At 41.1% G+C, this 13,193-nt stretch overlaps 1 protein-coding gene across 1 annotated transcript in view; it reads left to right on the top strand.

Annotated features, from left to right (window-relative positions):
- The window catches only part of FHIT (fragile histidine triad diadenosine triphosphatase), a 360,151-nt gene extending 347,391 nt beyond the window's left edge, over positions 1 to 12,760 (top strand). The window contains exon 5 of the mRNA XM_042780472.1: positions 12,662 to 12,760. Within this exon, the coding sequence (XP_042636406.1) occupies positions 12,662 to 12,760 (99 nt within the window). The remainder of the gene's footprint in view (positions 1 to 12,661) is intronic.
- Positions 12,761 to 13,193: the final 433 nt, after the last annotated feature.

The following is a 13,193-nucleotide window of genomic DNA, read 5'->3' as shown; positions in this document are numbered from 1 at the left end:
AAATTGATTCCCAGGCCTTTCTTCTGAGGCATCTCCAAGTGGACTTGAACCACTAACCTTTCGGCTAACAGCTAAACAACTTGGTCATTTGCATCACTCAGGGATTCTTTCCTCTAACCCAATGAATCAAATATTGGCCTCAGTAGCTCTTCATATCCTAGTTCCTGATTCCTTCTGTTCTGTAACTGCCCTGACATGTGAACGTTCAAAATGGTCGGAGCCAGGAATCAGCGTGGTAGCATGAGGAGGCCCTGTCTAGGCATTATTTTTCTCAGATACACATTTCAGGTGACCCTCCCTGATTGCCTCCTGGCAAGAAGAGAGTCCTTTAATGAACTAATTGCACAGGACCAACAGCCACCATTACTCTTTGCTGAGCTGCTCCTAACAAGTTTTCAATGGGCAACAACAAACTTTAATGTTCAACCAATTAAAGTAATTTTCTGACAGCAGCCATGTAATCCAGCAAACCTGATAGACCTACCTAGGTTTATTCAGTTTTTATAGGGTACATGGGATGCTTTGAAGCTTATTCTCAATACAATCAATTGAATAGTATCTGGTCCAAATGTGATGCTGGCAAAGTTTCATACATTGCTTTGGCAATCGGCTTGACAATGTGATACTTTAATATATAATTGGATAAGCAATTGGGTTCTGTTATAGTACAGTGGTTTGGCATAAGTGTTTTCCAGTGCTGTGATTTTCTAGTTAATAAATACTTTTGGGGGTTACAAATTCTTTAACATCAACACTCTCTACTCCTTGAAGGTGGGAATGCCACTAATTGATATAAGAGCTTATTTCAGCAGTTTCGTCCCATAGGCAGCACTAAAACTTTTGCTTTTACTCAAGTAACTTATCCATAACTCAGAGCTTTGGCAATTAACCAAATGGGGAATGCTCTGTTGATCACCTGACGTTCTGTCTGTAAAAGGCAAAGAACAGGGCTCTAGAAACTTTATAATGAACAGGGGAAACCAGAGATAGTAGTGTACACCAGCTACTCTGTGGAAGAAAAATGAAACAGTCTGCTTCCATAAAAATTTACAGCCTCAGAAAGCCAATGAGGGCCACTATGAGTTGGAATTCACTCAATGGCAGTGAGTTTGCTTTAGTTTGAGAATGCTCATGATCTAGCATTTAGTCCAGGGCACCCACTCACAGGATCCCTTGTTGCAGAAAAAAGGGAGGCAATGGATCTATTTTTGCAAAAGGAAAAATATTTAAAGAACCTTGGAGATTCTAAGGAAGCAGAAAATGGCAGCCAGAGGTTGGTGATCCAAGATCATCTTCTGCCTCAAGTGAAAGCAAGGAGTGGTTGATTAGGACAATTAGGAGCTCTGGTAGCATAGTGGCTAAGGCACTTGACTGCTAACCAGAAGGCTGGCGGTTCAAACCGACCAGCCACTCCTCGGAAGGAAGGTTGGGCAATCCTACTTCCGTAGTGATACTGCCTCGGAAACCCAAGGAGGGGTCGCTATGAGTTGGGGCCGACTTGATGGCACATAACAACAGAACCCAGTGTGGGTCATGATCTGCTCAATTGGTGGCATAGTGCCTAAGGCATTTGACTGGTAACCAGAAGCTGGTGGTTCAATCCTAGCAGCCACTCCTTGGAAGGAAGGTTGGGCAATCTATTTCCATAGTGATACCACCTTGGAAACCCAAAGAGGAATCACTATAAGTCAGATCTGACTCCATGGCAGTGAGGTTTTTTTTTTTTTTTAAGAGAAAGGACAGACACTCAATGTCAAGAAGAAACCATGTGGTGAAAAGATGGTGGGGGGATGGAAGTGTATGTGTCAGAAAGTGTCCATAATTGTGAAACACAGCTAAACATCACTCTAAAGATTTGGGGAGTACATGATTGAACAACAGTGCCTGAGTAGTGCAAACAATCAGCTATTGCATTTGGTACAAAGGTTGGAAGTTAAAGTCTACTCACAGATGCCTCAAAAGAAATCCCTGGCTATCTACTTCCAAAAAAATCAGCCACTAAAAACCACAGAGTGCACAATTCTACTCTGACACATATGGAGTCACCAAGAGTCAGAATCTGCTCAATGGCAACTGGTTTTTATTTCTTTAAGATTAAAGACAGGTGCATATTGGGTAGGAATGCTGGTTCAGAGGAGGCTTGGCAGAGGAACTTGGATCAATATGTACTTTATAGACAAGGGTCATAAGGAAGCTGTCACAGGAGAAGAGCCATCTATGGGGAGCAACCAAGCCCCTCTTACTAACTGCAACATTGCTGGTAACTCACTATCACACTAGTTTGTAGGGAACGGAGCTCAATCCTCACTGCCCCTTCCTCATCCATGCCACCCAAATTTCCATCACTGTTCGCCTGGTTGCTGCAGTAGCTTGTCCTCTTCTAATCCATTCTGCAGCCAGGATGTTCTTTATGAAAAGTTATCCTGGCCCTTTTGTTTTCCTGCTTCTAATCCTTCAAAACAAGAAGCCCTGGTTGTGCAGTTATTCAACTCTGGGCTGCTAATTGAAAGGTTGACTGTTATAATCTAACAGCACCACCACCCCATGGGAGAAAGAACTAGAGATCTTCTCCCATAAAGATTACAGCCTAGGAAACCCTATAGGACAGTTCTCCTCTGCCCTATAGGGTCACTGTGAGTCAGAATAGACTAAAATGGCACACAACACTCTTGTAGCATCTTCCTATCCCATCGAAAATAAAAACAGCTTACTGATACCCACAGGCTACCAATGATCTTCCATCTTGCCCACTACACAGCCTCTCCCTTACTCCTCTAGCCAATTATCAAAACCAATCAACTTCCTCTTCCTCAAGGCTTCTGTGCTCTTTGCTCAACTGACTCTTTCTTGTTCACATCTCAGCTTAGAATCACCTCCTCACTGAGGTTGTTTTGGTTACTTAGTGCCACTCTGACAGGAATATACCACAAATGGGATAGCTTAAACAAACAGGAGTTTATTGTACAATTTTGGAGGCTTTAAGTCCGAGTTCAAAGTGCCAGGATCTAGGGGCTCTGTGAAAGCCCCTTGACCTCGGCATTCAGCTCTGCCTCCTGCTCCTGGCCCACTGAAGCTGGAGGCTTTTCTTCACTGAGCTGCTGGCTGGCTGCTGAGGCTGACAAGCTCAAGGTTGACAAATAAAAAGGCACAGTCCCAATGTTACCAAACAACATGGCAGGCTGTTGAACAACGACTTGGCTACATGCAGGGTTCACGCGTGACATAGGCTACAAACCATTCCCAAACCTGCTGCTTATATATGGGAAGCAGACCACATCCATAAAGCAGCTGCTCATCTGCTTGTGGTAGATCCCACCATGATGGTGATTGCCAGTCTCATCATGGGGAATAACTACTACCAACTGCCCAGCCACTCAACCAGGCCCAGCCAAGTTGACACACAACTTTAACTATCACACAGGGCTTCCTTCAAAACTCTTCCTAACTTAAAGTACTACATCCCTGAAAATCACTATTCTGTTTTTCTTCAATTATCTGTCAAAGATAAAGAATTCTAAATCATTCTTCAGTTCAGTCCATGAGCTGCCACACCTACACCCCTGCTTCAGCCACACAGTTCAATCTCATCCTCTGAGATATTTTTCCTTCCTGTAGACCAGACTGTTAATGCAATATTTCCCATGCTGTTTTACTTAACATATTTTTTAAAAGAAATCAACTTTAATTTTTAACTTAACTACCATTACTTTAAAAAGGAAACTTGAGATCACTTGACATAAATGGGAGGAGGCAACCTCAATGTAAATATGACGGCAACACAACCAACATTATATTTTAGCTAGCGTTTTTTGTTAGAGAGTCTGTGTTGGTGCTGTGTTAAGGATATACCAGTGCTGACAGAGACTTTCTTCTTGATTAATCAGAAGGACTGAAAGATACTTGGAAAGGAAACAGTTTTCCTTCAGTAGGATTCAAAGCTGTTTGCAGCTTTGCCTTTGTAGGACTGGAGATTATCTTCTGGGCCTCAGGAGCACACGTCCCATCTTTAAAAAGAGGAAGCTTAAAGCTTTCCACAATGACAAGTAAATGTCAGCTCTCTTGCCAACTCTGATGGATGACTGGTAGCTCCCTCAAAAGCCACGAGGGAAGAGTGTTGTGATCAATTGGTGAAGCCAGGCATGGGCACAGGTGGCAGGAGAACTGATGTAGGCATTATGTGTTTGGTGAAGCTCTTCCCTTTGCCCAGGATCACCTTTTCCTTTCAAAACCTAGCACCACTTTTTAACTTAATTCTGAATCCTTGATTTTTTCAAAGTCAATCTCAGACTCCCACTAGTAGCAATGATTACTTTCTGCCAGATATTCTGAGAGCACTTTGTTGGAACTTCTAGTCCAGGTCATACCCCTGTCTGACTTGTATTGAATTACTGATGTACAAAAATGTCTGCCCTGTTGGGTGGTAAGATCCTGGGAGATAATATGTTTTGGCTTACTTGTTGTTATATCTTTCCTAAGTCCTAGAACAGTGCCTGGAATATAGCCTGTGCTCAACAAATGCTTGTTGGTTTGAACTGAAAGTTGTAACAGGGAAGAGAATCTAAAAAATCATGCTTTACTTTTCTATTTAATGCAAGTAGTTCCCTTTTGAGTCTTTATTTTTATAAATGCCTATCTAAAGAGAACCATCAACTCATAGAAATGGTTTATCTAATCTATGCCTGATATTGTTTTATAAAACCAATCATAACCAAATATAGGAATTTTTTTTTATAGCAACACCCAAGTTTATAGCTACTTTCTTCTTTAAGAAGTTAGTATTAAATAGCAGCATTCATTTTTCCCCTCCTTTCAAGACAATTGGGAATTTTACTAAAGGTTAGTTGCAAATTCTGAAAAACAGTTAAATAATTCCATTACAGAGCTATAAAAATGTCAACCAAACCAAAAACCAAACTCACTGCCATCAAGTCGGATCTGACTCATAGTGACCCCTCTTTGGGTTTTCAAGGCAGTATCAGAACAGAAGTAGATTCCCCAGTCTTCCTTCTGAGGAGTGGCTGGTGGGTTTGAATCGGCAGCCTTCTGGTTAGCAGTCAAATGTCTTAAGCACTACACCACCAGAGCTCCCTAAAAATGTCAACAGCCAAGGTAATATGAGCATTATATCAGGGAATTAATCATTACCTATATACATTCAGCATAGGAGAGATGCAATGTCAGAATCAACACATTATCAGTACATTCGTGTGCTGCATAACATTCATTCGTGCAATGTCTGAATGCATATATGTCCATAAGGTTATAATAGAGTTAAGACAACCTGATAGGAGAACAAGACGTAGCAAATGCAACAGCTTTCCACATACAACACGTGCATCTCATATCTCTTGTATACAAAGCAATTGCACTGCCAGGCATATAATGGTACAGCATATATTTAACCCATAATACATACACCTTGATAGTCATGATAAAAGCCTATGGTACTGGCTTATGTATGTACTGTATTGTACTTTCTACATTTAAAAAAAAAATTACCATATAACAATGTATGCCGCAACACGTCGAAAGCTGCCTGCGAACTCGTGTATTGAGTATATTTTGAGTGTTATAAGGAGTTCTGGTGGCCCTGTAGCTAAGGCATTTGGCTGCTAACCAAAAGGCTGGTGGTTCAGACTCACTAGCTATTCCACACGGGAAAGATAAGGCAGTTTGCTTTTGTAGAGATTCACAGCCTTAGAAACTGAATGGGGCAGTTCTCCTCTGTCCTAACAGGCTGCTATGAGTTGCAATCAACTCGATGGCAATGAGTTTGGGTTTTGTTTTGAGTGTTCTAGTGTTATTTCTGTTTGTTAGATTTTCTTTTGAAAATATTACCATGAAGTGCAGCATGGCCAGTGCTGGTGACAACAGCTTCAAGAGGCAAAGGAGAAGTATCGATCTGGAAGTGAAAGAGCATGTTATGATCACTGCTAAGGCACAAAGATTGTTTGAGATGTTTAAAGAAAATCCAGGAGCAGACTATGATATGATGTTCATACAATGTCCAAATTACAAAATATTTCACAGAACGCATGGTGGACATTAAGTGACATATGAGTGTACTTTGATCAGAAATCCTGTTAACACTACCTTCCCTGACAATAATTTATCTGTAGGTACATTTGAAAAAAAAAGAAAATCTGTTTTCAAAGCTGTGTAGAAATAGAATTTCCATTTGAGGAACTATCATAGACTTTCTATCTGCTGAATATGAACAAAGACTTTGGTATAACTTTTTGCAAAATAACTTTTTGCAAACTTTGTCACTTTGGTACGTGCTTTCCTCCAAAGAATAAAGCATCTGTGAAAACTGTTTCAACTTCTGCTGTTACACTGGAAGAAGGAAACCAACATGTATGGCATCAGCCGTGGGACAAGCAACAGAATCACATTTAAGTTATAACATCTGTGACTTATCTATAGGAAGGAGAGTTGGAGAACTGTAAGCTCATTGACTCCCAGGAGGAGTGCTATTATTTTATGTACTACTGAGAAGGGAAAACACTGCCTGGTAAATTATGACACAGCATTGATTATAAGACATGTTTTGACTTCAGAGATGTTAAAATGTGAAAAATCATGTGTCTTAGAGTTGATGAGCTATAGAATTTAAATAGTGCTAGTGACTTAGTCAGCCTGCCCCAGAGTGCACATAGAATGAGAGCCTTGAGTCTGCTCTTCCCTTCAGTCATCTCTTTTGTCTCTATCAGGATTCAGAGCTACCCCACAGGTTTAGAGACATCCTGGCTAACAAATGCAAGTGAAGTACTTCCTGTGGAACCTTTCTAAGGGCTCTCCTATGTCCAGTTGCCAGATAAAATCCAGAATACCCAGTTAATTTGAATCTCACAGAAACTTTTTTTTCTCTAGTCTAAATTCATCCCAAATACAAAAAGCCAACTGACTGTGCATCCTTTGTTGTTCAGTTGCTAAATCTAGTTCCCCTAATCTCAGGATAATGTAGACTGCATCTGACCATCACCATTTGCTCTAAAACCTTTACCCTTAGTTGGGAGCCTCTACTAACATTCTATTCACTCCTTACTACAACCTGGAGAGGTAGGTATTATTATGAGTCATTTTAGAGCTGAGGGAGTTAATTTCCTTCCCAGATTTGGATTTTTCATGAGATTAGTTGCTTTGGATCTGAATTCTGATAGTTATACTTTGTAATCCTTTCTTAGGATACTTACCATCCAAAAGATACAGGTCATTGGGGGAATTGGAAAGGCACTTTTACTTATGGGAACCTCTGTAGGGTGCTCAGTGCTCACTGTCATGGGACACAGTATCCAGCTAGAAATAATAATAGTAGCAGTAGTAGCAATAGCAGTGGAACCTAACACTTAGTAGCACTTATTATGTGTAAGTACCTGCTCAGCACCCTTTTTCAGTTGCCACTGAGTTGCTTCTGACTCACAGTCGTCACTCACACTTGTGTTAGAGTAGAACTATATGGTCCATAGAGTTTCCAGTGCCTGATTTTTCAGAAGTAAATTACCAGGGCTTTTTTTCTGAGGTGTCCCTGGGTGGATTTGAACCTTCCATATTTTTAGTTAGCAGCTGAGTGCACTAATCATTAGTACCATCTAAGGACTCCTCTGGTGACATAGGGCCTAAGGCACTTGACTGCTAACCAGAAGGCTGGCGGTTCAAACCCACCAGCCACTCCTCAGAAGGAGAGTTGGGCAATCTACTTCTGTAGTGATACTGCTTCGGAAACCCAAGGAGGGGTCGCTATGAGTCAGGTGCAACTCAACGGCACATAACAACAACAACAACAAAGACTCCTCTCATAACCCCATCTTACAGACTGGGAAACTGAGGCATAAAATGATTAATGATCTTGCCTTTTAAAGTCTGGCCTTAAACTTCATCTTCTTAGAGAGTCCTTGCTTGACATGCCTTGGATATTCCCCTCTCCACCATCACTCTTCATTGTAAGTGCTTTCAAAGAAACAAAGCGTTATCATGAAGTGAAATTAAATTGACTTCCAAACTATATTAACTTCATCCAATACCCTTCCCTCTTGGTAAGGATAAGGGGTCTAGTAATAAACCATTTGGTGTCTATTCTGGGAGCTCTAGTCGCATAGTGCCTAAGGCATTTGACTGCTAACCAGAAGGCTGGCGGTTCAAACCCACCAGCCACTCCTTGTAAGGAAGATGGGGCAACCTACTTCCGTAGTGATACTGCCTCGGAAACCCAAGGAGGGGTCACTATTAGTCAGGTCTGACTCAATGGCATATAACAACAACAACAACTCCCCCTACCTGGTGCCCCATGAGGACTGTGACAGGATCTTTCTTGTTTAGTGCTCTAGATCCAGTGCTGTCAAGTCTGTTCTCACAGTGACTCTATAGTCAACAGAACAAAACACTATCCAGTCCTGTACCACACTCACAATTCTTGCTGTTTGAGCCCATTGTTGTAGGCACTGTGTTAATCCAACTCATTGAGGGTCATTATCTTTTTTTGCTGACTCTCTACTTTTCTATTTACTTTCTCAACTGCTCCAGGGACTGGTCCCTCCAGATAACATGTCCAAAGTACATGATATGAAATCTTGCTATCCTTGCTTCTAAGGAGCATTCCACCTGTACTTCTTCGAAGGCAGATTTGTTTGTTGTTTTGGCAGCCCCACATATATTCAATATTCTTCACTAAGATCATAATTCAAATGAATCAATTCTTCTTTGGTCTTCATTATTCATTGTCTAGCTCTCAAATGTATATGAGGCTGCTCATATACAAAGTACCATGGATTGCATCAGATGCACTTTAGTCTTCAAAGGGTGATATCTTTGCTTCTGAACACTTCAAAGAAGTCTTTTAGACAATGCAATACATTGTTTAATTTCTTGATTGCTGCTTCCGTCGGCATTGATTGTGGAGCAGAGTCAAACAAAATCCTTGACCATTTCAATCTTTTCTCCATTTATCATGATGCTGCTTATTGGTCTAGTTGTGAGGATTTTAGTTTTCCTTATATTGAAGGCTGTAGTCTATCAGTAAGTGCTTCAAGTCCTCTTCACTTTCACCAAACATGGTTGTGTCATCTGCATATCACAGGTCATCAAAACTGCAAAGAATGGGAATTCCAGAACAGTCAATTGTGCTCATATGCAACCTGAACATAGACCATGATGCAGTTGTTGGAATAGAGCAAGGGGATACTGCATGGTTTAAAATCAGGAAACATGTGTTAGGGTTGTATCCTTTCACCGTGTTTATTCAATCTGTATGCTGAGCAAATAATCTGAGAAGCTGGACTATAGGAAAACTCAAGGCACTGCAGGGACACAATAAATATCTATTGGGTTACTATATGGTCACTGCCTATCCCTGTGGGCGGTTTAAGGCAGTTTGGAAAGTTTATTGGAAGTGAAACTCCTGGCGAAAAGCTTTCCCAGAGCAAAACAGCAGTGCATTTTGGATAAGGCAATGTTTAAAATCATTAGGGCTTCTCATTGTCGACCAGGGCAACCACAGGGACCACTATGTTCTTGGATTTCCTGGGGGAAGCCAAGCTCTGCTTCAAACTGCAGCATGTTCATTTTCCAGGTCACCTGGGGAGCTCTTCTAGGATGCAAGTCTTGCCCACCTGTGCCTCCACTGAGCTCCCTATTCCTGCAGGGATTAAAAATACATTCAAAGACTCCTGCACTGGATCAACATCCTTGAGGTGCTCTGACAAGCCTTGTCGTCCAAACACTCTTTTGACAGGAGCGTAAACAGAAGAAAAATATTTCAAAAGCAAGGTTTGCAAAGGATAGCCTGGATACTTTTGCTAGGGTTGCAAACAATGGACTTAAAAGTGAAATTGTTAGTTCTGTAGGTGTTTGGGCTCTCTCTATACACAGAAACATTCACTTCTCCCAAATGCATTGCTTCTCCACAGTAACTGTGGCTTAGAATCACCTGAAAAGTTTTTACAAGTCCCCAAACCCAGGCAGCCTCCAGACCAATTAAATCAAGATTGTCTGCGGGAGGGGCCCAGACATCAGTGTTTTATAAAGCTTCCTAGGTGGTTCCAAAGGGCAATCAGGGTTGAGCACCACTGTTCTAAAGAGAGCCACACAGTCTGTGGCTTTTAGGTGAGAACCCTCTTAAGTTTTAAAAACCATATACACCAGAGCTTTGCAACTATGATTAGTTTTTGTTTTATTTATTTCCTATTTCTCCTAAACAGCTTTTAAACGTTGGCACAATGTTGCCATCTGTGAGGCATATGACAATAACAGACGGTTGGCTAATAACTAAGAAGGCATTAACATTTGGAGACTCTAAATTATTTGGATTCATCTGGTGTGATCTGAGTTGATGAGACCACTTAATGCTTGATTTCTGTGCCTTTCAATGGGAGCACCAGAAGTGGGAAGGCCATATTTCCTGGGTTTTGCATTGTTCTTTGTCATCCTATTGAATTGTTACAAGATGGATTTATGACAGACCTAAAACTAATACCAAAATGAAAATTAGTTCTTGAGTAGAAGAATAGCAATCCTGTTTGATTTGCCTGTAGCAATTCCATCATATCTGCCTTTGCAAGGAAGGAAATGACTTTCTAATGTGGTTTTCTTCCACTAAGGAGAATTAAATCTATGTGGCAAAATGTAAAACTAGCATACTAGCAACCAAATTCTGAACGGAAGATCCATGACCCTCATAAACGTATTTGTGGCCCAGCTATATGCTAATGAACCTCATTTAGGCTCAAACTCACCCTGAGTGGAAATATCGCTCAGCTGGAGAGCAAGGCTGTTTTGCCAGTTCTTGCACTGTTTTGCCTTCTGTATCAAAGTTTGTTCTGAAATAAATAGAGAAATTTCTCCATCTGCTGCAAGCTGCCAGGGTGAGGTCTCTGGGTTAGGTTAGGAGTGTTTAGGAAGTGAGATATCGAAGTTGATGGTTTTAGGTCATTGTCTTTTTGGTCAGTTGAAAACATTCTTTTCAAAGGCTCTTTTTGCGTAAATATACCAGGTGGAGTGGGGTAATAGTGCCCAGAAATGTTTACTCTTTAATGGTACCATAGATGTTCCAAGATGATAAAAAGACAAAAGTTGCCAGGGACTGGCCAAAATGAAACCCTGGCACTACTACTATCTAGCTGGGTGATCTTGGGCAAGTGAATGAAACTGTTGGACCCAAACCTCAATTTCTTCATTGATAAAATGAAGGTGAATAGTACCTGACTTATAGGCTATTAAGGAGCTCTGGTTGTGCTGTGGTTAAAATGTTGGGCTGCTCACCAAAAAGTTGGGAGTTAGCATCCACCAGCCCTTCTGCAGAAGAAAGAGAAAGGAAGCCAACTGTTTCCATAAAGATTTATAGCCTTGGAAACCCTATGGGTCTGTTCTACTCTGTTCTACAGGGTTTCTATGAGTCAAAATTGACTGATGGCGGTGGGGTGTGGGCTATTATAAGGATTACTGTATTTTTATTCAGTGAGTACATTATATATGTTTTTTTGCAAGTCACACAACTCTCTTCTGCATTAGTTTCCTGTGAGCATTATATGTATATGAATGTTATTTACGAAAAATACGGTAAAGGAAATAATGTGTGTCATATAATGTGTGTCATAGAATCTGCCCTTTACATTATAAATACAAGCTATCATTGATGCTATTAAAACATTTTGCCTTAATCCTTTGAAACGAGTTACACAAAATACTACACAATGCATTTTGTGAGGAACTTATACCTCAAGCATTTTACAATGTTAAAGCTGCACACAGGAATAACAAATTTAGTTATGAATTGCAATAGAAGATTAAAGGGGAAAATTGAGCTCTTTTAATGAAGAGAGTTCTGCAAACATCCTATTCCTCTCTGATAGGATTGAAATGTTACTCGCTCTATATGTAAATCAAGATATATGCAAGGTGTTTTCTTAATAAATATGGGTGTCTGAAGAGGATTTTTAAATGATTCAATTGACTACGACCAATTGCTAGTTTTTTTTATAAGTTTTTTTCTCCATTTAATTTTTTCACCGTTTGCCTGCTTGAAGCGTCTTCTAGTGGGTGTACTACTCTTTCTCAGTACTCGTGGTGCTTGTATTATTATCATAAGTCAGGGCTGTTTTGGTTGGCGGAACGAAACTCTGAGCTCAGAGAAGAGCAGCTAAGGCACCGAGGGCAGTAGGGGGAGCACAGGCCAGGCTGGAGGAATAATCGAGAATGCAGTTGCACCACAAAAGACACATTCAATGCCTTCAGGGTCTGGGAAATTCAACAAAGGAATGAGGCTTACCTGGCATAAGAACACTAGAGAACGGAGGACATCATGGCAAATAGCAGAACATCCCCCTGAAAAACATCTAGGAAGCCACTCTGCAGCAGACAATTATAAGACGGTGAATGGCCACAGTACAGCCACTCTGGTTATTGTATTACAGGAGCTAGAGTTATGGATTCTTACGTGAAAGCTGTTTAATTTAAAATTTTGACCACTCATCCAGGCAATGTTGCATTACGTTGCACATATGGTCGCTATGAGTCAGAACTGACTCGACACCACCACATAAAGTCACACAGACCTGCAAACTTCTAATAAGTGAACTGTGCTCAGTATTCCCTCCACAACACTTGTTCGAGTAGATCTCAAGGACTCATTAATAAACGTGTTGCACATTTTTTTTTTCCTCCATAGCTCCAGAAACATGACAAAGAAGAGGACTCCCCGGCCTCCTGGAGATCAGAGGAGGAAATGGCAGCAGAAGCGGCAGCACTGCGCGTCTACTTCCAGTGACGCAGGTACAGACTGTGCGGCGTCCCCCTATGACACCCAGCAGACTCAGGAAAGGGACTTCCTGCTGAGCACAGGGTGGCAGAGCAGCAATTTCACCAAACATCCTGGTGTTGTGATTACAAAAGACATAAAAGTTGAGGTGAAAAAACCCCTAACCCTTGAAGAACTTATTCCCAACAGCCCTGTCTGCTCCTCCCTCCAAATCTCCACCTTGTACGGAATTCTCCAGTCTGTTCACTCCCTTCCACACCAGCCCCTCTATGATCCAATTTTCATAAAAACAGTGAGAAATATTTTTTTTTTTTTTTTTAGTGCAAACCTGACCTTTTAAGAGAATCACAGGGCTCAGGCTCTATGTAAGTCTGCTCACCAGGTGTCCTGTAACCAATTCTGATTCCTGGTCACCCCATGGGCATCAGAGTAGAACTGTGCT

Source organism: Orycteropus afer, unplaced genomic scaffold (genome assembly GCF_000298275.1).
Source record: "Orycteropus afer afer isolate SDZICR_OR568_19922 unplaced genomic scaffold, OryAfe1.0 scaffold00041, whole genome shotgun sequence".
In the NCBI taxonomy this organism is placed as follows: Eukaryota; Metazoa; Chordata; class Mammalia; order Tubulidentata; family Orycteropodidae; genus Orycteropus; species Orycteropus afer.
Note: the sequence above shows the minus strand (reverse complement) of the source record. Positions and strands in the feature narration are given on the sequence as shown.